At 37.0% G+C, this 23795-nt stretch overlaps 2 protein-coding genes across 5 annotated transcripts; both read right to left on the reverse strand.

Moving 5' to 3' along the window:
* Positions 1-5503: 5503 nt before the first annotated feature.
* On the reverse strand, positions 5504-7073 carry LOC137020437 (androgen-dependent TFPI-regulating protein). Its single transcript, XM_067386010.1, is given in 6 exon segments — positions 5504-5889; positions 6000-6115; positions 6245-6346; positions 6650-6781; positions 6880-7041; positions 7044-7073. Coding segments are annotated over 6 exon segments (717 nt in total). The 3' UTR covers positions 5504-5714.
* fam83ha (family with sequence similarity 83 member Ha) lies at positions 6928-19730 on the reverse strand. 4 transcript variants are annotated; one of them, XR_010895194.1, is made up of 7 exons: positions 18064-18303; positions 16367-16818; positions 15233-15397; positions 15040-15164; positions 9348-14937; positions 8921-9167; positions 6928-7055 (listed from the first exon to the last, which is right to left on the reverse strand). XR_010895194.1 is itself a non-coding variant. In XM_067386009.1 (6 exons), the coding sequence occupies exons 2-6, from the start codon at positions 16808-16810 to the stop codon at positions 9159-9161; spliced, it is 6333 nt and encodes a 2110-aa protein (XP_067242110.1). In that variant the 5' UTR covers positions 16811-16818; positions 19635-19730; the 3' UTR covers positions 7079-9158. The 4 variants fall into 4 exon arrangements, 3 of the variants coding, with proteins under 3 accessions (XP_067242110.1, XP_067242108.1, XP_067242109.1); XM_067386009.1 differs by lacking the exons at positions 6928-7055; positions 18064-18303 and adding an exon at positions 19635-19730 and having other exon boundaries at positions 7079-9167; XM_067386007.1 differs by lacking the exon at positions 6928-7055 and having other exon boundaries at positions 7079-9167.
* Between the last annotated feature and the right edge of the window lie 4065 nt (positions 19731-23795).

Here is a 23795-nt window from a genome sequence, read left to right on the forward strand (position 1 = left end):
ATGCTCCGGAAACACGGTTTTTAATCTCCTTTTTCAGTGGAAATATTTTTAATATTTTTTTTTGTGCCTGGAATTATTCTAAATGTCCTGTTTGAGACATTTAATCAAATAATTTCAATCAATGACATTGATCTGTAACAGTGACTTAGAATATGACTTTGTGGAAAAATTCACTTGCACAAAGACTCAAAGATGCTTTACAACTCACTGCCTGACTCTGATCCCTAATGTAAAAAAAAAACATCTGTTTTAGAAACACTCATATCACAAATGTTCGTATGTGAACTAATAATATTTATTTATATATTGCTTAGGAAAATGAGAATTATATTTCCTCGTATGTACCTGTGAGTAATATAATAAAAAAAAATTCTTGACCTTAATGAATGTGAAAAATGTATACAGTTTATTTCATAATAAATTTCTTACATTTTTAAAAACGTATTCACTTAATATTAAGTTATCTAAATATTGCAACAAAAAATGTAAATGTTCTTTCGCTCTTTATTATTAAGCATAAAACACAGCCATTAACTCACTGGATATTCTGTACATTTGAGGATATCGAGTGTATTCAAAGTCTTTGAACAGTTCTGAGGTGGTTTATGGTGGTTTCTGTGTTTGTTTTGCCTCCCTCTAGCGGTGACCCAGAGTGTTTTCATTTAGCTGGTGAATTTAAATGTTTGGGGACTGCGACATACATTACTGTGTTTATGCTTTTAAAAATCATCGTTTTATGTAAGGAAATACATTTTCTGCACAAGAAATCTGACGACTTGCAACAATCCAACATCTCATGGAGCTGTAAGTAAAATGTTGACGCAATGGGTGATGACTGCTGACTGGCCTCAATATTGTGTTCTTTTAATGTCTGTTTTAAAGAATACTATGCTATTTATTCTAAAACAAGCAGCACAGAGAACCATGAAAGCTAATGCCAAACATATCTTTAGTATGATATCCAATACTGAAAAACTCAGTGTACTTCCTTCATCTTAATGTTGCAGATTTTCTACTTGTATTCACCAAAAGCTCTCATCAGTTTCCAAAAATCTATTTAGTATATGCTCCAAATGGTTTTAATCCAAATACCCTGTTGTCATGACAACATTCCTTTTTTAAGCCACTTTTCCAGTTCAACGCCAGCCAGTCTTCTGAAGAGAAGCCATTCATTGAGGTGGAAACTGGGTTTATTGGTCTATATTAGTCTTTCTCTCTGTAATATAATTATCAAAATCACAGTAATGACAACTGCACCTTTTCCCCCTTTCTGTACAGAAACAGTTCATTTATCACACATTCATTCTCTGATGTTCAGTCTCACTGAATTTATTTGTTTCACAAAAAAAAATATTTCTAGAAGAAAGGCATTTTCAGTCAGATGCTCAAAATGTAATCTTGAAAATAAATGTACTTTGCTCTGCATTTTGTGATGATTCACTACAGTCCTAAAAATAAAGGTTCCAATCAGAAGCAAAAGGTGTTTACAAAAGGTGTTTATTAGTCAGACTAAGAACTTTTATTCTCAGTTTTTTTTTTTGTTTTTTTTTAGAAAAACAACCACTGATCTATATAAATATATCAGTGAAAACAACCATGCATTAGTGCTTTAGTATGATGATGCTAAACTCTAGTTCGCACATGCCCGCTTCAAGCCGGATGCAAACCCGGCCCGTCCGCATGGGTGTCGGACGCTCTAACAAGGAGTCTGAAGGCTGCAACCTGTAGCGACAGTCGCTAGAGCATCTCTTGAGATCAGGGGAGTGAGGTTTACACGCACAGCTCTTACTAGCCTACGTCTATTACACTCACCCCCCTAAACCTCACTCCCATCCGGGTCACGGCACCAAGCGCAACTGGTCTGTTTTCTGCGTTGTGTCTTGTCTGCGTAGTTAAAAACGGGACAGCAAGCGGCAGTTTCGCTGATATTTTTTTATTAAAAAAATCACATTAAACAAGACAATAATATAACAGAAAACATACCTGAAATATAAAAACTGATATATAAACACAGCCTCTTAGTGTGAGAGTCACCCTTGTTTTCTCTGTAATGTAACATCTCTGTGATGTACACTTGTCACATGTGCTCATTTCCACAGTTAGGCCCGAATGCAAAATTATAACTCAAACAGGGTGAAATGACAAAAAATAACCACAAAGATAGGTAAAATAACATTATACACATGAATTAGAGTGAAAATATAGACATAAAAGCAATAATTAAGATAAAGATTAAAAAGATTATCCGGAGCCCAAAATAACTATGCAAAGAGGAAGAGGAGGAGACTCAACAGGAAATTATGTTGACTCATGATGTAATCACCACAATTAAAGGGGAAAGCGCCCACATTTGTGTATTCTAATAAACATTACATGTTTTTAACAGGAAGCTTTCTGTACCTGTTTCACTTATCTGAAGAACCTACGGAATAGTATCATTAAGAACTTCAACAAGGAAACAATTCGTCATCTTGGAATTATAAGATTCTATCTGACATTTTTGTTATGCACAATTGAGTTATTCACATATTCTTATTCTGTGACAACTTATTTACATAATGTGACTTTTTTTAAGTTGTGTACATTTTGGGACTTTTTTTTAGAAAACAAAAAGGGTCTATCCACAAAGGAATATGGAATGCCAAAGCTTAAATATTCAATAAGCTCAATATTCAAAACTGCTCAGAATACAGATAGAACCTTATAATTCCAAGATGGTGAATTTCTTTGATGAGAAGAAGGTTCTTTGTTGAATGCTCGAGATATAATGTTGTGCGTCACCTCTTTTTGGACACGTGAATGTAAGACTACAGAAATGACATTTCACATGTGCCATTACCTCTTATTAAACCTTTACTAACAAAATGTTGCTCTGATTGTAACGTCAATTGTCCAGAATTGTGACAGACCTGTGCGTCAGTGTTATTTTCCAGCTGTCGTGTGTGTGGAAAGCTCATGATTGTCTGACTTTGTAACTTTGGAGTTTGACACATGCTGTTAGACCTGTACATCTGGTTCTGTTCACATGATGATTCTCAGTTTCTTATAAATCACATTCCTGAACAGAGACAAACACACACGCAAGAGGAACACACACAGGAACAATCATGTTGTACATGGTTGGGGTAAGTTTACCTGTTAACTGATTTTTTCATTATTTATGATGTTTTAAAGCTTGTCTCTTGTATTTGGTATGTAAATGTAAATATGCGCAAAACTGTCAGTGACAAAGGCTACATCTCAGTATAAGGGTTGGGTTAAAAGAGTAAGTGCATAGATGCTTATTGTTTCTAAGATATGTATACTCTTTTAACCCAATAACAATTACTATATATATATATATATATATATATATATATATATATATATATATATATATATATATATATATATATATATATATATTTATATATATATATATATATATATACAAACGTGTGAAATTGCTAAGATCATTTGTATTGTTTCTTTTGGATATTTTTTAATTTGGATATGTTTGTGAACATATTAATTAAATGAATATTAATTTTTAAATGTTTCTATTCACAGATTGTTTTGGGGCTTATTTGCATCATCAAGTGCATGTCAAATGGTCTGTGTAAGGTAAGAAGAAGTGTTTAAATATGCTCTCACAATGGATTTAAAAGCCAGCAATAAATTATACATGATTACATCTATTGTTGGGATAAGCAGACAGTGCAGAACAAGTCAGAAGAGAATAATAAGAAAAAAGCAGCTGGAGAGGGAGTTAACACTTACATAATGCTGCTTATGTTTTGTGTTTGAGTTTTTCTACTGTCTCCAGTTCGAGAAGAATTTTTCCTCAGCAATTGTCTTGGAAACAAGACCCTGCTTTATAACACACAGCAGTAACATTCAGCAACAAATTCAGTAGCTTTTAAACAATCATTTTAGAACAAGAAGGGACAAATATTTTAAGGTAGATGCAGGGGAGATAATTTGAACTATGCTGTTTTGTCTTAAGGCTGTTTGAATGCAGTCTTACATGTTTATTGACTGTATTATCTCCAACACAGAAACATGCCAAAGGTGGGAATGGCTTCCAAGAAAAAAACTTGCTTTTCAAAAATAAGGTAGATGGCTATACATGTGAAAATACAGCTCTCATTCTTTTATCTCTTAGATGCTAATATCTGATTGTTTTCCTGCAGTGGAGAATGAATGATCAGGAACTTCACCTCATCGTAAAACTCCTCTCTGTTGGGCTGGTGGATGCAGATCCAAACACTCTGCACCATATAAAAGAATACAGAGATCTGAGAGGAAGTTCAACCTGAGAGAGGAAGTATCATCCAGACGATTATAGAAGGCTCCCTTCCTCATCTTTAACCCTGATAGCGAAAACCTGAGAGCAGTGGTTCTCTTTTACTTTGGCTACTGGTTCCTCAAGGAAACTTGTGACATGGCAAAGACTGTTGTCCTCCCGGACCTTAAAATGACTGAAACGCTTGGACTCTTTTTCCTGAAATGATGTCTGAAATATCTGGACCGTCTGAAATCTGAAAGACTCCGGTGGAACTGACTTAGAAAAAAAATATGATTTTCAATACACTCTTAAAAATAAAGGTTTTGAAAGTGGGTTTTTACAGCAGTGCCATAGAAGAACCATTTTTGGTTCCCCCAAAAAACTTTCACTAAACAGTTCTTAGAAGAACCATAGCGTAAAGAACATTTTAATAACATTTTACAATAAGAACATTTTAATTTTATAAAGAACCTTTTGTGGAATGGAAAGGTTCCATGGATGTTAAAGGTTGTTCATGGAACCATCAATGCCAATAAAGAATCTTTATTTTTAAGAGTGTAGCAATCGGCAAGAAGAGGCCAATTCAATTCCAGGTTTTGTCGGATCCCCTGTTGGAGTCTGTTGGAACTTGTTTTGGCCGATTGAACATGTATGAGAAGTGACGTGCTGTAATCTGGTGACTGTCAGCGTTGGTCTACGTCTGTCAGTGCAGTGTGAATTGGCCTAAAAAGAACAAGCATTCTCTATAGAGAATTACTGCATTATGAATACTTGGATCAGCAAGCATTCAGAATATTCCTACAGGTGCAATATACAGAAAATATTTGCCATTGTCACCCAAAATTTGTTTAGATCTAAAATGAACTGAAGCAATTTAGTTCAAGATATGTTTCGATATAAAGCTATAATGTATAAATAGTTTTACAAAGTCATGTTGAGCTGTATTTATGCATTCAAATTGTTCTGAAAGTTGCACTAACAAACACTGTGTGACAAAACAGCACAGTTTTTCCACACAGTTTTTTGATTTTGTTAAATAACTCGATCAATAAATGTTAGAGGACACCAGCTTTATTATTTTTATAAGTGGCAAGTTCCTAGTGTGACATAATCACAGATACACACTGTAGTGTCACATTTATATTAGCAGAAGTGGAATGGTCATATACAAAACATACAAAACTGTGATAATGCAAGTGTAGTTATTACAAGCTGCAGACATCATTCATATCACTTGGATCTGGTTCATAACAGATACTTATAGGGCCAGTTTACCAGAACACAATTTACAAGGAATCATGTGTCATTTTTAGTCTGGTAAACACTTCCTTCTGACTCATCGTCTATGTTTTGGATGAAAAAGCGCCTATTTTAGGTATATTGGTGAAGTATTTAACATAAATATTTTTCACAAACATTCCAATAGATAAAAATAATGAAAATAAAACTATGATCTTGCTCTTTTCTCACCCCAAACTTTATGGTTCAGAGTTTGACCCAGTAAGAACAGCAACGACACAACAAGCATGTTATGAAAGAAGAAGACAGTCAATCCTGAGCTGCTGAACAGCCCCAGTAAAGGGTAAACCCAGACTCCCACTGTTAGATACACCCAAACAATCCTAAAAAGAAGAACAAAAATAATAATTATTAATTATCAAGTTTCACTATTAGTGCAGTCACCCACATCAATATGTATATAGGCTACAAAACAAACACAAGGCATTCTCACCATCCTAAGTAAGCGAGACCAACAAATCCCAAAGCTGCTAAACCATTCCTAGTTTTCGGATAGATATGTGGCTCCAACAGGATCTCGCCGAACAAGATTGGGAGAACAAGACTGTGCTACAAATTAAACATACAAAGTGACTGGTATTAGTCGACTTATTGATCCAAAGATCTCTTTAGTTGTGAATGCAGATCATTTAGTTGATATATATTTTAAAAAGTTATCAGAAGGTATAGAGAACAAACCATAGCATGATTCATCCATTGAGGGAAGAAGTTGTCCATTGAAGCTGGATAGACCAGCTCTCGGTCATAGGCAAAAATCAGCCAAAACAGCAGAACTACAAACTTAAGCAAACATTAAAACCCCACAGATTTTGTGATGATTTATTTGTAATGTAATTAATTAGCACTTAAAGTTTGAAGTGATATGCATTCAATTTTTAAAATAACACTATTAACATTACAATAGATGGCGCTATCTATCTATCTATCTATCTATCTATCTATCTATCTATCTATCTATCTATCTATCTATCTATCTATCTATCTATCTATCTATCTATCTATCGCCATTAACAAATAAGGTACTAAAATGTATTTATTTATTTTTAACACATAACGTCAGCACTATGGTAAAGTCACACTCACCATTCCCACTGGAAACACAAAGACGGAAAAGAGGCAGTCCTTGCAGAGGCAAAGAAATGACATTTTGGAGCCTTTCCCCACAGGCTGGAGGTCATTCACAGATGCCATTCCAAAAAACACCATCTGTAAGACCTGAGAAATGAACGTTAACAAAATTTACAAGCAAACTCCAGTGATGTAAAAGACCAAGAACGTTTATGTAAAGTACTGTCACATTGGTGGTATCTTACCAGGTTTAAAAATGTTAGGTATTTCCAGGGTCCGCCATAGACAAAGATCCCAGGTGGCAGCTCTGAATCCCCTTTTGCAAAAATAGACTGAATGACAAAGGCATACCAGCTGAAAGCAACTATGTGGTAAAATTTCTTCAAAAAGCCAGTCATGTCTGCAGTCATAAAGTCTGTTGCTGAAATACAAATTTCATCACCGTCAACTGAGTTCTCCACTGTTATATGAGTTGCAAGAGACTAGGCAAAGCCAGGGGAACTAATTCAGATTTATGAGAAGAAAAGCTTATATTGAGAGATTAGCCTAAATTGACAGGCTATTTTGACACGGTGTTATAAAAGTACAAATCCTCACAAAGGGCTCTGTGTTTTTCTGGTGACATAACACGTGCTATTTATTTTCTTTCTCCCAAAACACAATTATCACAGGCTAAAAAAAGTATGCTCTGTTATTTGGTTTTTAAAGTTGAAATTAAGCTTAACTGCATGGTTCACATGTTTTGCAGAAACTGCCTGAGAAGCTAATTATAGATCAGTGATGTCACCAAGTTAAGTAAGCACACTCCATCTCAATTCAACAGTCTTTTTGAAAAGAAAAGTAATACTCAACACAAAGGTTTTTCCTTGTTATACTGTGGTCTATAGTCTCCATTCACTGTCATATTTATTGACTTAAAGGCATATTTGAGCAAAACAACACTACTGATTTTTATTGTATGGACAAAAAAAAGGGGATTTAAAAAAATCTTTTGTGTTCCACAGAAAGAAGCAAATCACACAGGTTTGGAATGACATGTGAGTGAGTAAATGATGACAGAATTTTAATTTTGGGTCAACTATCTGTTTGTTCCCATCTAAAATACTATAATGGTATTGAAGGGGAATGATTACACATTGCACAAAAACAGAAATTGTGTAAACTTCCCTTTGATCAGGAGATTAATAAACACATTTTTCTGTCTGTGTGATAAATCCCTTCCCATTGGGCATATTGGTTCAGTACTATTCCAACGGCCGAGAGAAAATAAAAGAAAGTAACACAAAAGGAGGTTTTGATATTTGAAGAACATGTCCTAGTTTTATTTTATTTCAATGTCAGTGAAGTAGATTTAACTTTTTTTCTAAACATGATTCAAACATAAAACCTTTGGAATAGGTGGCAACATGTAACAGACATTATTGGTTCTCTACACATAGCTTATAGGAACCTCCATCAAAAACAGTCTCACTACATTGACAATTGTTGACAAACAGGTTTCACATTTTAAATAAATCAATAATATCTCATTCAAAATTTACAATATTGCACATTTCATCTAACCTAGTTCCTCAATTCTGCACTTTTTTTGTCCTATTTTTATTGTGTACTTTAGCGATTTTGCTAAAAGAAGTTCCTGTACACACTCTTAACAATATGTTACCTTGACTCACACATATGTGCTTTAGGAGTTTCCATCGTGTATCAACATAAACAAACAGAATGTATTTTACAGTGGCATGTCTTTAAAAACGTATTAGTAAACACTTAAGCATCCAGTGGAACATCCTGAACAATTTCCCCTTTCCAAAGCATCCTGTGATCTTTCCACTCTAGCTCCACTTTGTTCCATGTTTTCTATTTCCTGCTGCTCACTCACTGCTTCATGTAAACCACATAGAAAAATGTGTGCCCAGTTACTGATCCACTATAAAGTTCTTTCAATGTTTGTTTTTAATATCACAAACATCTTGGCACAAGATAATTATATTAAATGAAAAAATAAACAATACTTGGAGAAAAGTTTCATGCTGTATTGAAACAAGAACACTAGTCTGTTAACATGTTGGAGCAATATCTGCTCCTTGCTCCTGGCAATATCACACAACTCCTCCCCCACTCCACATCACTCACATGCTCTGTCTTTGGCAGTTCACTTTGTAATGACTGCTTTTTGTTTGGTAAACAACTTTTTTTAGATCAGAATTTCTGGATTCAGAAATCCCGATAATTACAAAAGATTCAGATATTTGTTTCACAGCTATATAAACACACAATAGGAAATACCTGCCCTATTGAAAGCTTATTCCAGCTGGTAAGGGTTGTGTTCCTGTTTTTTGTCATGCAGTTCATCTGTTAAGTCTTGCAGGGATTTCCATTCTCTCGATATAGGCAGCAATCTTTGGTATTATCAGACGTTTTGAGACACTTCAAGTTCACAGTTATGAGGTAAGACCGAAGGAAAGAATAAAATTGTTTCCCTCGTATTGTTCCTTTACTGGAGCCACTCTTCTGTAGATTTAAATTATGAGGCCTGTGAAAACACCAAATACAAATGCCTGAGTAATACAAGTAAATGTAAATTAAAACTTGGCTCTTTCGGATATTGTGACAATGAATCTACTAAAATATTTTTAGAACAATTTAAAAAAATTAATGCACCCACACCCATGAACAAAATTTTTAATTTATATGAACAAATACTACAACGTACCTCAAAACGGCTGTAGACCTTTCTCTCTTTCCGCATTTTCTCCATCTTCTGTAGCACCATATCCCGTTCTTCTGGTGTAGCCTTGGAGGACCAGGGCCTTCCCAAATAATTTGAGAACAGTTTATCTGCAGAGCTAACCTCACCCTCTTTTGCTTCATTGGGTGCAGCAAGAGTCTCCTTGGACTGGGATGATCTGCGTTGGTTTTTTGCTGAAATTTGCTCTAAAAGAACTTTAGTGTCATCTCTAAGGTTGCTGCAGGAGATAACATTTGCAGTAGAGGACTGATGGGCGGACATGATTGATTTTGCATTCTTTGCAACAGAAGACTGAATTACTGAATTTTCTGAATTACTGTGTATAGTCACATCTGATTTTTCTGAACCCTCTGCAAAGTTTTCCACCTCTGGTGTTGTTTGTTTAGGGTCTGGGGCTGTAGACACCTCTGTCTGAGTTATCTCAGGCCCTTCAGCTATAGCCGAAGATTCATGCCTCTGAGAGTGCTCTGTAATGGTCTCATTCTTCTGGCACTCATCTGTTTTCTCAGGTTTTGAGTCATTTATACAACTAGATTCCATAGGGTTTGATGATATGCAAGATTGTAATTGTGTGATTCCCTGAGTTGAGTTAATCTCATTTGTGGACAGGCAAATCTGTGGTGAACTTAAAGGCTGAGTTGAGCTCACCTCCACTGAATTGAGACTGGTTAAATCATCATTGTCAGTGTCTTTTACCACAGGAGTTATACGTGGTTTGGTCCCTGCTTGTGTTTGGCTATCACAAGGTGGAACAGTATCAGATTGGGAATGCTCAGCTGTGGAACTTAAGTCTGTAATGACTGTAATTTGAGATACACTATTGTCTGCTTGTGTAATTTTAGCATCTGGAACGGGTTTGCTGAAGGGTTCGGATAAGTTATCATCTTTTTTCTTTTTCTCAATCTCACAGTCAGACTCTGTTGCATTGATGTGTTGAAGGGATTCATTTACTGGTTCAATAGGATGTTTGGAAGTGTCAACCATCAGTTTAGTAGAGTTTTGGGATGATTCACTTTCTGTTACAGTGAGCTGCTGGGACAAATCAGTGTCTTTTGCAATGAGCTTCTGGGACAAATCAGTGTCTTTTGCAATGAGCTGATGCAAAGAGTCTGAGACTGTTGAGGTGTTCTTCTGGGAAGAATCTGTCTCTGTTGTAGCAGGCTGCTGGGAAGAGTCTGTGACTGTTGTAGTGGGCTGCTGGGAGGAGTTTGTTTCTGTTGCAGTGGGCTTCTGGGAAGAATCTGTCACTGTTGCAGTGGGCTTCTGGGAAGAATCTGTCACTGTTGCAGTGGGCTTCTGGGAAGAATCTGTCTCTGTTGCAGTGGGCTGTTGGGAAGAATCTGTCTCTGTTGCAGTGGGCTTCTGGGAAGAATCTGTCTCTGTTGCAGTGGGCTTCTGGGAAGAATCTGTCTCTGTTGCAGTGGGCTGTTGGGAAGAATCTGTCTCTGTTGCAGTGGGCTTCTGGGAAGAATCTGTCTCTGTTGCAGTGGGCTTCTGGGAAGAATCTGTCTCTGTTGCAGTGGGCTGTTGGGAAGAATCTGTCACTGTTGCAGTGGGCTTCTGGGAAGAATCTGTCTCTGTTGCAGTGGGCTGTTGGGAAGAATCTGTCACTGTTGCAGTGGGCTTCTGGGAAGAATCTGTCTCTGTTGCAGTGGGCTGCTGGGAAAAGTCTGTTTCTGTCATAGAGGGCTGCTGGGAAGCGTCTATTTCTGTTGTAGTGGGCTGCTGGGAAGAGTCTGTTACTGTTGCACTGGGCTGCTGGGAAATGTCTATTTCACTTGTAGTGGGCTGCTGGGAAGAATCTGTCTCTGTTGCAGTGGGCTTCTGGGAAAAGTCTGTGATTGTTGCAGTGCACTGCTGGGAAGACACAGTCTCTGTTGCAGTGGGATGCTGGGAAGAGTCTGTGATTGTTGCAGTGGTCTGTTGGGAAGAGTCTGTCTCTGTTGCATTGGGCTTCTGGGTAGTGTCTCGGACTCTTGCAGTGGATTGCTGGGAAGAGTCTGTGATTGTTGCAGTGGGCTGCCGAGAAGAGTCTGTGACTTTTGCAGTGAGCTGCTGGGAAGAGTCTGTGATTGTTGCAGTGGGCTGCCGAGAAGAGTCTGTGACTTTTGCAGTGAGCTGCTGGGAAGAGTCTGGGACTGTTGCAGTGGGCTGCTGGGAAGAGTCTGTTTCTGTTGCAGTTGGCTGTTGGATGGCATCTACCACTGATGCTGTGGACTGCTGTGAAGTGTCTGTCTCTATTGCAGTGGGTTTTTGAGAAGAATCAGTCACTATTGCAGTGGGTGGTTGAGAAGAGTGTGTGACTGTTGTAGTAGGCTGATGAGAAGAGCCTGCTCCCAATACAGGTGGTTGCCTGAAAGGTTCTGTGGAAAGTTCACATTCTATTGCTGTGTGCTTTTGGGGTGCGACTGCCCCTGATGCAGTTGACTGTTGAATGGCGTCTACCACTGATGCTGTGGACTGCTGAGAAATGTTTGTCTCCATTGCAATGGGCTTTTGAGAAGAATCTGTCTCTATTACAATAGGTGGTTGGGAAGAGTCTGTGACTGTTCCAGTGGGCTGCTGTGAAGAGTCTGTGGCTGATGGAGTACTCTGTTTGTAAGGTTCTGTACCGGTTGCAGTGGGTTTTGGGTCACTTTCTTTTGTAGTGTGATGTTGGGAAGAGTCTACCACTGATGCAGCGGTCTGCTGAGAAGAGTCCGTCTCTGCTGCAGAGGGGTGTTGTGAACATGCACTTTCTGCTGCAGATGGTTCAGACCCTACTGCGGTGGAGTGTCTGGAAAAATCTTCTACAATTTCAGTGAGGTGCTGAAATGAGTCTGCCTTTGTTGCAGTGGGGTGTTGAGAGGAACTAATTCCAGCTGTAGAAAATGATGGGGAGGGAACATTATTTATGTGGTCACGTTTTGAGGGTACACAAGTATCTACAATTGCAAGGCTTGGTTTGGAATTTGAATCCAAAGATACAGTATCAGAGCATGTGCTAGAAATATTGGGTGAGCTCTGTGCAAGAGTTTGGGAGTCATTTGCAAATAGAGAGCCCTCACTTTGAGTGGTGCAAAGTGGTGACATACACTTTGTCTGTGGTAACTTTACTGGCGGACAACTCCCTGTCAAAACAGCATGGGAGTGGTCTGTTTCTTTTGGACTGTGAAATTGGATGAGGCCGGATTCTGTTGAGGGAGTATTGAATGCAACAGATTCTGCTTGAGCTACCAATGTAGTAAGGGAGTTTTTTGAGCAAGGTTCTGATGATGAGCTTGCACAAGGATCTGTGGACTCACCAGACAAAGCACAGAAAGGCTTTTGTGCAAAAATGTTTAAAATGGGGGATGTCTGGTTTTTAGCTGTAGATACTGTTTTTGCCTCTTCAACAGGTTTTAGAGTTGGATCAGTGTCTTTTTGAAAAAATGTGGAGCCAGATTCTTCAGCAAGTCTTTTCTTAAATTGAATTTTTTCTGCATCAGTAGCTCTATGCATGATGTCTTTACTTGATTCCTCACATTTGGTGTCTTTACAGGTTTCTTTGGTCTCTGGTGCTGGGACAGTGGTATTTTTTGTCTTAAGTGTAGTTTCTGGGGTCTTGAAAACAGGTCCTGCATTTTTATCTGCGTCAGTGGTTGAAGGTTTCTCTGGTAGAGTAAACTTTTGGGTGGCTTTCACCGGATTGCTCTGAGGAACCTTTGCTGCTGCAAGTTTGCGTTTAGCTGCCAACTCTTTGAAATACCTCAGTCTGCAGTCAGGGTCATTCATATCTATCAAAGAAGATGACTTTTGCAATAGATTAGATGGACATTCATCCCTTCTTTCAGGAACTGCTGTTTGAGGTTGATCTTTTTCTTGCAGAGGACCCTTTGTTTGAAGTTTTTGGGAGTTTTCAACTTTATCTAAATCAGAATTTTCACCCAGTTTGTTCAGTTCATCCTCAGGTTGTGCAGACTCTATGGCAGAGTTATCAAATGTGGCTGACTTTACAAAATTGCTCCACTGAAATGGTTGAAATGTAGAACTAGTCCTCTTTTTATCCAAGATATGTGAGACCCGAGCTAAAGGTTTTGAAGTTTCATTGTCTTCCTTTTCTTCTGCAGTATCTTTCATATCTCCTGATGTATTCAACTCCAAATTTGAACTGAATATCAGTGAGTGTCTCAGTCTGGAACTCCTCTGGACAGGGCGGCTGGGTTTCCTCTTGAGGAACTCTTCACTTATCCGGTTTGTCTCTTTAGGTTCTCTGTTCTGCGTCTCCTCCATTTTGTCACCCTCAGTGGTGCAAGAAGACTCTGAAGTTGATGTTGGTGTTGTTTTGATATTTATTTGTGATAAGACTGTTGGATGATTTACTGAAATATCAGGCACAACCGAATCATTCTGAATCTGGACAAACATGGGATTTTCCCTAGGTGCAGGTACCCTGTTAAACTCTCTGTTTCCTGGTCTAATTTCAGCACGTACAGGAGCACGAGGAGCTCCCTGCGTAAAACATGGAACGTCTGGTCTAATTTCAGCACGTACAGGACCACAAGGAGCTTCCTGCGTAAAACATGGAATGTCACTACATGTGCTGGATCCTTCAAGTTCAGCTAAATCCAGTTCTCCTGCATCATCATATGCACTAAGGTATGAGCTGATCCTCCAGTCTCTCAGGCCTTGCTTTTGACTCATATCCTGTGGTTTGCGGTTTACATTAAAGAAACGCTTCTGTTCTGGCAGGTTTGGTTGTGTTGGTGAGGTCTGACAGGTATAAGACTGACCCCTGCTGTGTCTCTTAATATTAGACTGCACAGGTGGCAATACATTTCTTGGACCATATTCTTCCTCCATAGCCGAGTGAGACTGCAGGTATCTTTGAACATGGTCGTAAGCTCCAGTTGGTTCAGCCTCATCTCCCTCATGAGGGAAGCTAGACCCTGAAAACTGATCAATGTGGTGGCCTTGGCCTGTAAACTTCCCATACATGTCATAACCAGATTGTAATCCAGCTCCCTGGTAAATATTTGGATCCCTTGCAAAATGGCCACCCTGGAGCACAGCTCCCTCTATGTACTGGTTTCCTTTCATTGTTGGATGGTTTTGAGGAGGCAGGTATTCATAATCAGGTATATTTCCGTAGCTATGCCTTTTTAAGCCAACCATTTCAGTTGGTCCTCTCATTTGCCTTCCATGCTCTATAAATTGATGGCCCCCTCTATGTTGTTGACCAGCATGCAGGTTCATGTGCCTCTGAACAGAAGGATTTGCTTCTCCTGCACTGTGAATGGATTCACTCCTAAAGGGTAACATTTTGTGACCCACATTCATATGCTCTTCTGCACTGCGTTCAGCCCATTCCATACCCATAGCTGGATATTGTCTGTTAAACATGTGGGTCTTTTCTGTGTTGTAGTAGCCTTCAGGTTCCCTGTCGTAGTGTGGCATATTTGCCAAAACATTTTCAACAACGAGTGGCTCTGAATGGGCAAACAGAATCCGAAACTCTTCATCAAAGGTGGTTACAAGCTGTCCCAGAAACAGATGAGCAAGGCATCGATGTATCTTCTCAAAAGACCACATGAAGCTGCAACACAAAGTGAGAAAATGTATTAACCAACACGTATTTTATGGACAACTTGATTAAACACAACATATAGAGAACATTTAAACAGTAAAATGCACCTACCTATAGTTGCCACTTAAAACAGCTCTGCAGTCTACCAGAATAAAGCGACTCATCATCTGACCTTTAAAGCTCTTCCCTGTGCGGCAGGAATAGGTACTACCAGACACAGTTCTTACCCGCATGAACTGCAAGTAAAAAGTATATTAATCAATTTGTACTAATTTGAAACAATCAAATGAAAAAAAGTACCTACTTTTATCTCATCCAGATTCACCCTACAGTTGTTCACCATCGCAACAAAATGTTGAGCATTCAGTTCATCAAGAAGAACATAAACAGCCACACCACGTGTCGCCGCACCAAGGATATCAGCAAAGATGTCAACATCGGTAAACATATCCATCACCACAGCGATAACCTAGAACAAGAAATAAAAATATATTATCAAGTATATCAAGTAAAAAAACATGCATTGCAATGTCAGAATGAGTTTATTTTTTAATCACAAGAATTTTCACAAGAACATAGTTTTAGTATTAATAATCTAATACAACCTTAAAAATTACTGTTTTTCGTCTTCTTCAAACGTTTAACCTTTTTTTTTTCAATTATTTAGCATATTGTACATATTCAAATAATTTGATTACTATGTGTGCTTGTAAAGTGCCAACATTTCACGAATTGAAATGTGAATATCAGATGAAGAAAGGTGGATAGCAGAGAAGACCGTCTACTTTTATGTTTACTTAAACTTCGGTCAACAATGATGGCACAGACTATTTTATATTAGGCAAAGTTCACTCATAAAAAGACTGCCAAACTGAATCTCGCCAATCTGAAACTCAAACTGCCTCAATAATAAATTCAACATTTTTGAAAGAAAACAAGTCTGCGTGATATGCATGATACTTTTACAGTACAGATGTATAATGTGAATGGCATTACTGCAGGGAAGCCATTTCATGCCTTCATTGATCACACCAATTTATGATGAAATTACAATACAGATCTTGTACCAATTTGGCATAAAATCTAAAAAAATGTATTCAGCACCTTTAGCAATTTGAAACGATAAACTTGTATTACTGTCTAAACTGAAATAAGATAATTAGGTTGTGTTTGGTATTTAAACTAAACTTGTCAATAGATACTACAATCCTAATGAGTGCACAATAGCTGTCATTATGTCAAGTTTACAATGAAAGACCAGCTGTGAAACTAGTGTGACCAGTTTGCCGTTTGTACTAACCTCTTACTGCCAACTTGTGAAAACAGTAGCAAAGTGATTAAATACATTGAGTAATGAAGACAGTCATATTTACTGACTTCTGTGATGCAGTAATAAGTAACATTTTATTAGTGCAGTTGGACAGCATGCAAAACTCACTTGTTGTGCACTCTTGATCATTCTGCGGACTTGCTCTTTAATACTGGGCATCTCGGGGTCAGGCGGGTTCACCAATGTAGTGACCTCAGTAGGTCCAACAAATCTGTATTGCTGTGGCCAGCCTAAGTCAAGGCCCGGAGCATCGTGGTCTGAATGTACCGGCCAGTAAGTGTCAGAAGAACCATCTACATCTTCAGTCATGCATCTCTTCTCTAGTTGGGCGGTCTGGTATGGAGCTTGCACATTGCATTTGATATACTCAATCTCTGTACGGGATAAAAAATCAACCACATCTACCATCTTAAGAAACCCATAGTAGCCCTCCAAGTCAGTGTCAACCAGGGCGTCGATAGCCATTCGGTATTCCTCACGATAGTGAGGGGGAAGGTAGTTGGGGTCCAGGGGGTTGTCCCCGGCAGAGGAGCACTGGGAACGATGAGCCATATTTACACCTGGATCAGTGGAGACAGAGTTAAGAGATTATCATCAGAAAAAAAAAAAAAAATGATATTGTACATTAATTCCACATGAGGGCAGCCACTCATCAACAGTGCATCAACATGTGAGAAGTAAACATGTGCATAGATTGTGATGCGCATTTTTTTGAATAAACTTAAAAAAAATACATATATACAAATGTATACATTTAGATTTTAAATGTATAAATTTGTATATATGTATTTTTTTAAGTTTATTCAAAAAAATGATTTCATTTAATTACTGTTTTAATTAATACTGTTTTAAATGAAAGCATGTATTTTTTTTTTTTATTTCAACTTATCCCAAAATCTATTTCAACAGAGAAATTTTTTTTTCTGTTTTTAAATGTTTTGTCATCACTAAGAATGGATGCTACTAACTCAGTCTGTGAATGTTGCGAAAAAAGTCTTAATATTTATACCTTAAAACTACATAAATTATAGTAAGGCAAGTCATAATATCATGCTGATTTCAGTACTAATCCACCTACAATTTTTGTCTAATATGTTTAGAAAAAACTTAAAATGGTCACAAACTGTTTTTATTATTCATTATTATCATGTATTTTTATGGTAATAACGCATTTAGAGTAGAAATCAAGCATAGGCCTATTTGTGTGTCTCTTGAACATAACTAAGGTCTGAAAGGGTTAAATACAATATGGATACTAAAACAGAAAAAAATACATAAACCAACACGGCGTCCATTTTTTCAGTCTAAATCCTACATTCAAGTGGTCTTAGTTAATACGCCAAGTAAAAGAATCTCTGGAGTATAAAATATATTTACATTAAAATATATTGTAAACCAAATATATTTTTAATAGTTTCAAGTAACGTTAGCTTGGTAGAAAAGCACGAATCCTGTGCGTTATCAGTCAGCCATTGGAATTAATCTGAATAGATCGAGTAAAGATCTCACATCTGCTTCAACAACCTCTGGGTGTGTCGCGACAACAGAGAACCCACCATTTAGTGACTGAACTTGTCAAATCTTTCTCTTCTATTTTTATAAAGACAAATCACTATTGTTAACTTATTGTTAGCTATCACAAACATGTTTTCTTTCCCATGAGGGGAACCAGCCCCGTTAGATTTTGACGTCGCGAATCGTGAAGCTCTCAAAATTTCACATATTTACTGCCAAACAAAAAAGTACAGATTAGGAAATCTAATGACGCGTTAAAGTTTCCTCACATGCATTTAAAGTCGACTTACCCTATCTAAATTGCGGTTTCCCTTGATTCCCTGTTTGAAATCCCTTCACCGATGTAAGACCGTCATGACAAACGACAAACGCTTTAACTTTCACTCCAGTTGAAGAAAAGGAAAACACACACCTCAGCCAACATACACACACACGGGCGCGCGCGCGCGCACACACACACACACACACACACGCAAAACCTGTTTGTGTTCGCGCGCAAGTGAAGAGAATGATCTATTTCTGCTCAAAATAAGCGCTTTTCATTCCAAAAAACAATTTTAGAGTTTTAGAGTGAAAGTTGTTAAGGATATGCATTTTTCATGACAGGACGGATTCCATAAAATTATTGATTTTCATATGAGTATTAGGTTATATGTAAAGTTAATAATTCTCAGTCCTAGTAAAACTTTAACTTTGAACACATGGTCCTGATAACAAAGTCTTGATCTGGAGCTCAATTGGACACAAATTTGACAATGTGTGTTGGCTGAACATACAGTCAGTGAGAGGTCACTGGAAAACTCCCACTCTGCAAAAACACTGATCTACAGCCACTGTACATATTACCAATATATATTACAGTTTTTTTCAGTTGCTAACAAGCATTGTTCGATACCGAAACCACATTTTCAAAACTCTTCACACAGTCTGCATGAATGTTGGCCAAACAGTTAATCTCACCTACAAAACTCAGACCAACAATAACACTGGCAACAATTCTCATTCAGAAAACACACATTTCATTCACAACACACTGACCTAAAAAACACTAACAACAGGAAGCATTCTTTTTTAAAGTTTCAATGATTTTCCACATAAATCAGTTCTTCATATAGAATACTGTAACACAATTTAACTTTATTGAACACATTTGTAACACGAATGAATCAGAAATTAATGAAAATTTCATTTTTTTTATATGAATATAGTACTTGAAAAATATAAGCAAAAGGTGGAAAAAAGAGGGGAAAAAACTCCAGAGCTGCAATGATAATAAAAAAGAAAATATTCTACACATTACTGTAAGAACATGTGTAGTTGTTCATTATAGTAAATTACAGTGATGGTTTTAGTCTGCTCTCTCTCTTGCATTGGAGTGGGTGGAATTTCAGCTAAAATTGCAATTAGCTTGTAATGATTATTTTTTTAATTTTTGTCTATAAAATTGAGAATATTTTAAAATAATACTGCATAAATGCATTGGAATTTGCCATCATTCTGTTTTGAATGTGTTTTTAATCATTTTGAAAGCAGTGTGTTAGCATTATAAAAATGTGCTGAAAATACATAGTATTTTGCATGTTGTGGAGTACGAATGGAAAAAGAGTTCCTGAATTTTGAAAAGTGTGGTCACTGAATGCATTTTGTCTGAAAGCAATGAAAAATGGTTCACAGTTTGGTCTGCATTGACTTCTGTTTCGCTGACTGTGAAGAGTTTTGAAAATGTGGTTTCGGTATTGAACAATGCTTGTTAGCAACTGAAAAAAAAAACTGTATTAGTCATCAACATTAAATTCATTTAATGATCTTAATTGAATTAATTCAATTGCAAATGCAAACAATACATGTTCAATTTACTTACAAGTAGGTCTGAAATTGTGGGAATCCCTTCCACTTCCTTGACTGGACCCGTCGACCACCCTAATGCACACATATGCTGATTACAGTATAAAAAACTTATTTAGACAAGACCATACACAACTGTTATGAGCACTTTGTATATTCAGTGCATCATCTGCCATCAATGTATAACCAGTGATTGATTTCACTTTGTACAAGACAAAATGTTTATGTGCGCAATCCAAGTGCAGATAAAATAATGGGGTCACATGAACCTGTGTGAACTTGTTTGCCTGGTACAGAGTAACTTCTGTAAAGACAGCATGGTCTGGAAAAAAGTATATGTGAACAAAACTGATTAGTGTGTTTCTCAAAATAAACAAAAGGATGAATAATTAAGCTACACAGATATATCACAAAAGTTTCTGAAAATAAAAACAGTTGAAAGTTAGAGGATGTTTCTTTTGCTGAGTTTATACACACACACACACACACACACACATGTTTGTTTTTGTGAATTGTGGGGACTTTCCATAGACTTCAATGCATTTTACACTGAACAAACTGTACATTCTATCCCCCTACCCTGCCCCTACCCCTAAACCTAACCCTCACAGGAAACTGTGCAAACTTTTACTTTTTCACAAAAACTCATTCTATATGATTTATAAACCCATTTACATTGTGGGGACCGCTGGCTGGTCCCCACGATGTAGGTGAACTCAGGTTTATATTACATCATGGGGACATTTGGTCCCCACAATGTAATATAAACAAAAGCACACACACACACACACACACACACACACACACACACACACACTGAATTGAACATAACTCAAGAGTCAGATCACTATCACTACACATTTTCCTTGTAATGTAACATTCCCCTTTGTGTTATAAATGAAAACATGATTTAAGTTTACAGCAACATGGGGCGGGTATGGATTTTCCTCTCTTTTTTTTTTTTTTCATTTGAAAGCAAATGATCTGTGGAAGGAGAATTTAATCATCTAAATGTGCGATTTCCACAACCTTGTTTATCAAAAAAACACTTTAAAACCTACAACACTTGTGCAGCATTTTCAAAAGATAATAATTTTGGAAGTTGCATTCAAAATCCAGTTGGTTCAAACACCTGAAGGGACTTTTTCTGCCTGTTTGGCATATATCTGAAAGCATAATGGTCTAAGATAACATACACAATGTGCTATTGTTATTATCGTGTTTGCAGAGTTTCAGAATAAAGGTGTGACCTTTATTTACATGCCAGCGTTGTCCTGGACAACAGAGATGACACCTGAAATCACATCAGAGCTCATCGGGTGTTTCTACTCCAAAAGGTCTCCAATGTGGATTTTCTCTCTGGAAATGATTATCCTTAGCCACTGAAGTGTGATTAGTCCCACTCCCCGATGCAGAGCCTTCACTCTCTTTCACCAAATGCTTCACCATAATATGCTTGCACATTTTTAAAACCTTGTCAATATACCTCTATTGAAACAATAGCTCTATTTTTGACAGCTCCTAAAATGTTAATAAGGCTGTTGTGATTTATAGTCTGCACACAATCGCCTCATTAATCAGACAGTATAAGCACTGTTGATCCAATGTTTGTAAAGCACCAAAGGCTTGTGTTCTGTAACTGTGTTGCATATGAATGGATGATTCCCTTCCAAGGAAAAAGGGTAAACTTGGCTACTGGAGGGTTACAGGATATGATGTAATTTCTCAAGTCCATGCCTGAACAATCCTGCATTGTTTCAACAGACACCGCCTAAAGCATATATTGCGAGCAGTGTTAAGGGTGAAGATGTACGTGACCTCATACCTAAAAACATTCCAAGAGCAAAAGTCACATACTTTCAAAGCTATCACGGCACTGCTAATCCGCATGTGTTTATACCTGTTATGCTCCTCACAGATCTTAAAAACACTTTAAAATGAAATGTCTTGACAAGCAGTTTTCTTTTTGTGCTGATGTATGAAAAATTATATATCAAAGGCATCACCCTATTATTATTAACCCTTGTGCGTCCTTGTGGACATTTTTGTCCTTTTCATTTTTTTTAAATTTTTTTATCATTTTGCCTGTGTTAATGTCAACTGCATAAATTTTGACTCAGGCGTGTATTTTTATTGGAATTTTACTATTTCACCCCCATTTCCTTTAAGAAATCTTTTTGCACTAGGTACACAAATAACTACACTCAGGACCTTAAAGACAAAAATGTCCTCATAGAAAACCCTGAAACTGCAAATTTTAATCCCAGGCCCGCATTTAATTATAAAATGGTGCAGTCTTTGTTAATTGGCTTTGGGTTTTTTTGTGTTTTTTTTACCAAATGGTGCCATTTTCTCAGGTTTGGCCTATAACGCAAATACTCACTTTATTCCTGTTTTCCGCTTGCATATTATAGAGCCAATTGTATAAATTATGCAACTTTAATTGTGTGGGTGTGTTGGTATGAATGTCAGAATGTGGTTTGTATGAGTCTATTAAAAAATATGTATGTGTAATATTTGAGAGAGAAAAACTCTATTAAAAAATCTTACTGAAAGCTTATTTTTTGAGATATCAACCTCAAATTTGGAACACAACTTATTTAGATTTATGGCTTTGATTTCTAGAGTTCAACATGTTTCATAAAATATATATTTTATATAAAGTATTGTTATTAAATCATTTTCATGAACTTAAACCTCTATAACCTTTTTCTTATTTCACTTTTTAACTTTTGTTCTTTAAAATGACACCAAACTTAAGTCTGTGCTCTCAAACTTCAAAATGATTAGGACATTTTTGTCCTATTTGGACCTATGTGTAACTTTTTTTAATTGATGCACAAGGGGTAAATAATCAATAGCCATTAGTTGAGTCAGAGTCAATACTTGTTGCAAGACACAGGTAAGTGTTATTGGAGGGTGAGGCATTCTTATCTTAAAGAGCATTTGATTGACAAAAATATTGCTATGCTATGAATGTCAAGGGGTCAAGGTTTAGCTGTTCAGCATTGGGATAGTTAGAAGGAACAATCTCCATATATATTGTTAACATTACATTATATTATTATTAGTAATTTTACTAGAGTCGAAATTATTTTTGAAAGGCTCTTAAAGGGATAGTTCACCCTAAAATGAAAATTAAGTCATCATTTACTCACCCTGGTGTTGTTCTAATGTCGTATGCCCTTCTTTTTTTAACAGACTGCAAAAGGAACATTTTTAAAAAGACACAGAAGTATCACTGAATGATCCCATGTGACATGTGCCTTATATTCCAAGTGTTCTGGGGGTATTCGATAGGGTTTAGTGAAAAACAAACCGAAATTTAATGTATTAATTAACAAAATTCTTGACCTTGACCGTTGGCTTTCTGTGCATGGCTGCACACCGTGCGTGTTCGTGAGACTCACGATTAACTTGAGAGATCAAGATTAACAAAAATGCGACAAATGAAGTACAACCCATGTACCTTCTTCTCTGATGTGAATATATCCGTTGTGTTCGGCGTAACAATAAGTTATCGCGTTCGCATCTATAAACTGTCATTCTGACTGTCATCAGACAAACAGAGTTCCAGTCTGGTGATATTTGACTTAGTGAAGAAAGGACACAGATACTTTTCTAGAATTTCTAGATGTTGTATTTCATGTTTTTGGTAATCTTGATTTCTCACAACTTGTGTCTCACAACACAAAAAAAGACTGTGCATTAATGGTATCAAAGCAGTTTGGTCAGCAAACATTCTGCACTGTGGCTGCATGTAGTTCTCTATATCCAACAATCAAAACATGCTGCAAGCCTTTGCACTCATATAATATGAAAATAATGTTTTGGCCAGCAGCCAGATCCATGCAAATGAGGTCACAAGCACTACACCAATTTGTCAGAATCTGGCTGAATATTATTTGCATGCATTAAAAAGAGGGGCGGAACTGTAATCTTAATACGAGATTAATGCCATCATATTATTTCTCTTTTCTTCAACTATATGCACCTCTGGTCCAATGGATGGCTTTTTCCCCTCCAATTAATTTAAATATTTACAATGTTTGTAATTCTCTTCACATTTTTTGGACATTTTGTCAAAACTTCTTGATTGAAAATGAAAAAACTTACCCTGATTTTGATGTTTTCTATATCTCATATTCAATTTCAAGCAGAAAAAAAAAAAAAAAAA

Source organism: Chanodichthys erythropterus, chromosome 5 (assembly GCF_024489055.1).
Source record: "Chanodichthys erythropterus isolate Z2021 chromosome 5, ASM2448905v1, whole genome shotgun sequence".
Taxonomy (NCBI): domain Eukaryota; kingdom Metazoa; phylum Chordata; class Actinopteri; order Cypriniformes; family Xenocyprididae; genus Chanodichthys; species Chanodichthys erythropterus.

Excerpts from the sequence above, each read along its gene's own strand:
- fam83ha (XM_067386009.1), bottom strand. The coding sequence starts at position 16,810 with ATGGCTCATCGTTCCCAGTGCTCCTCTGCCGGGGACAACCCCCTGGAC. Across the intron at positions 15,398-16,366 it reads TGATCAAGAGTGCACAACAA|GTTATCGCTGTGGTGATGGA; the intron begins GTGAGTTTTGCA and ends TTCTTGTTCTAG. Across the intron at positions 15,165-15,232 it reads TGAATCTGGATGAGATAAAA|TTCATGCGGGTAAGAACTGT; the intron begins GTAGGTACTTTT and ends TTTTACTTGCAG.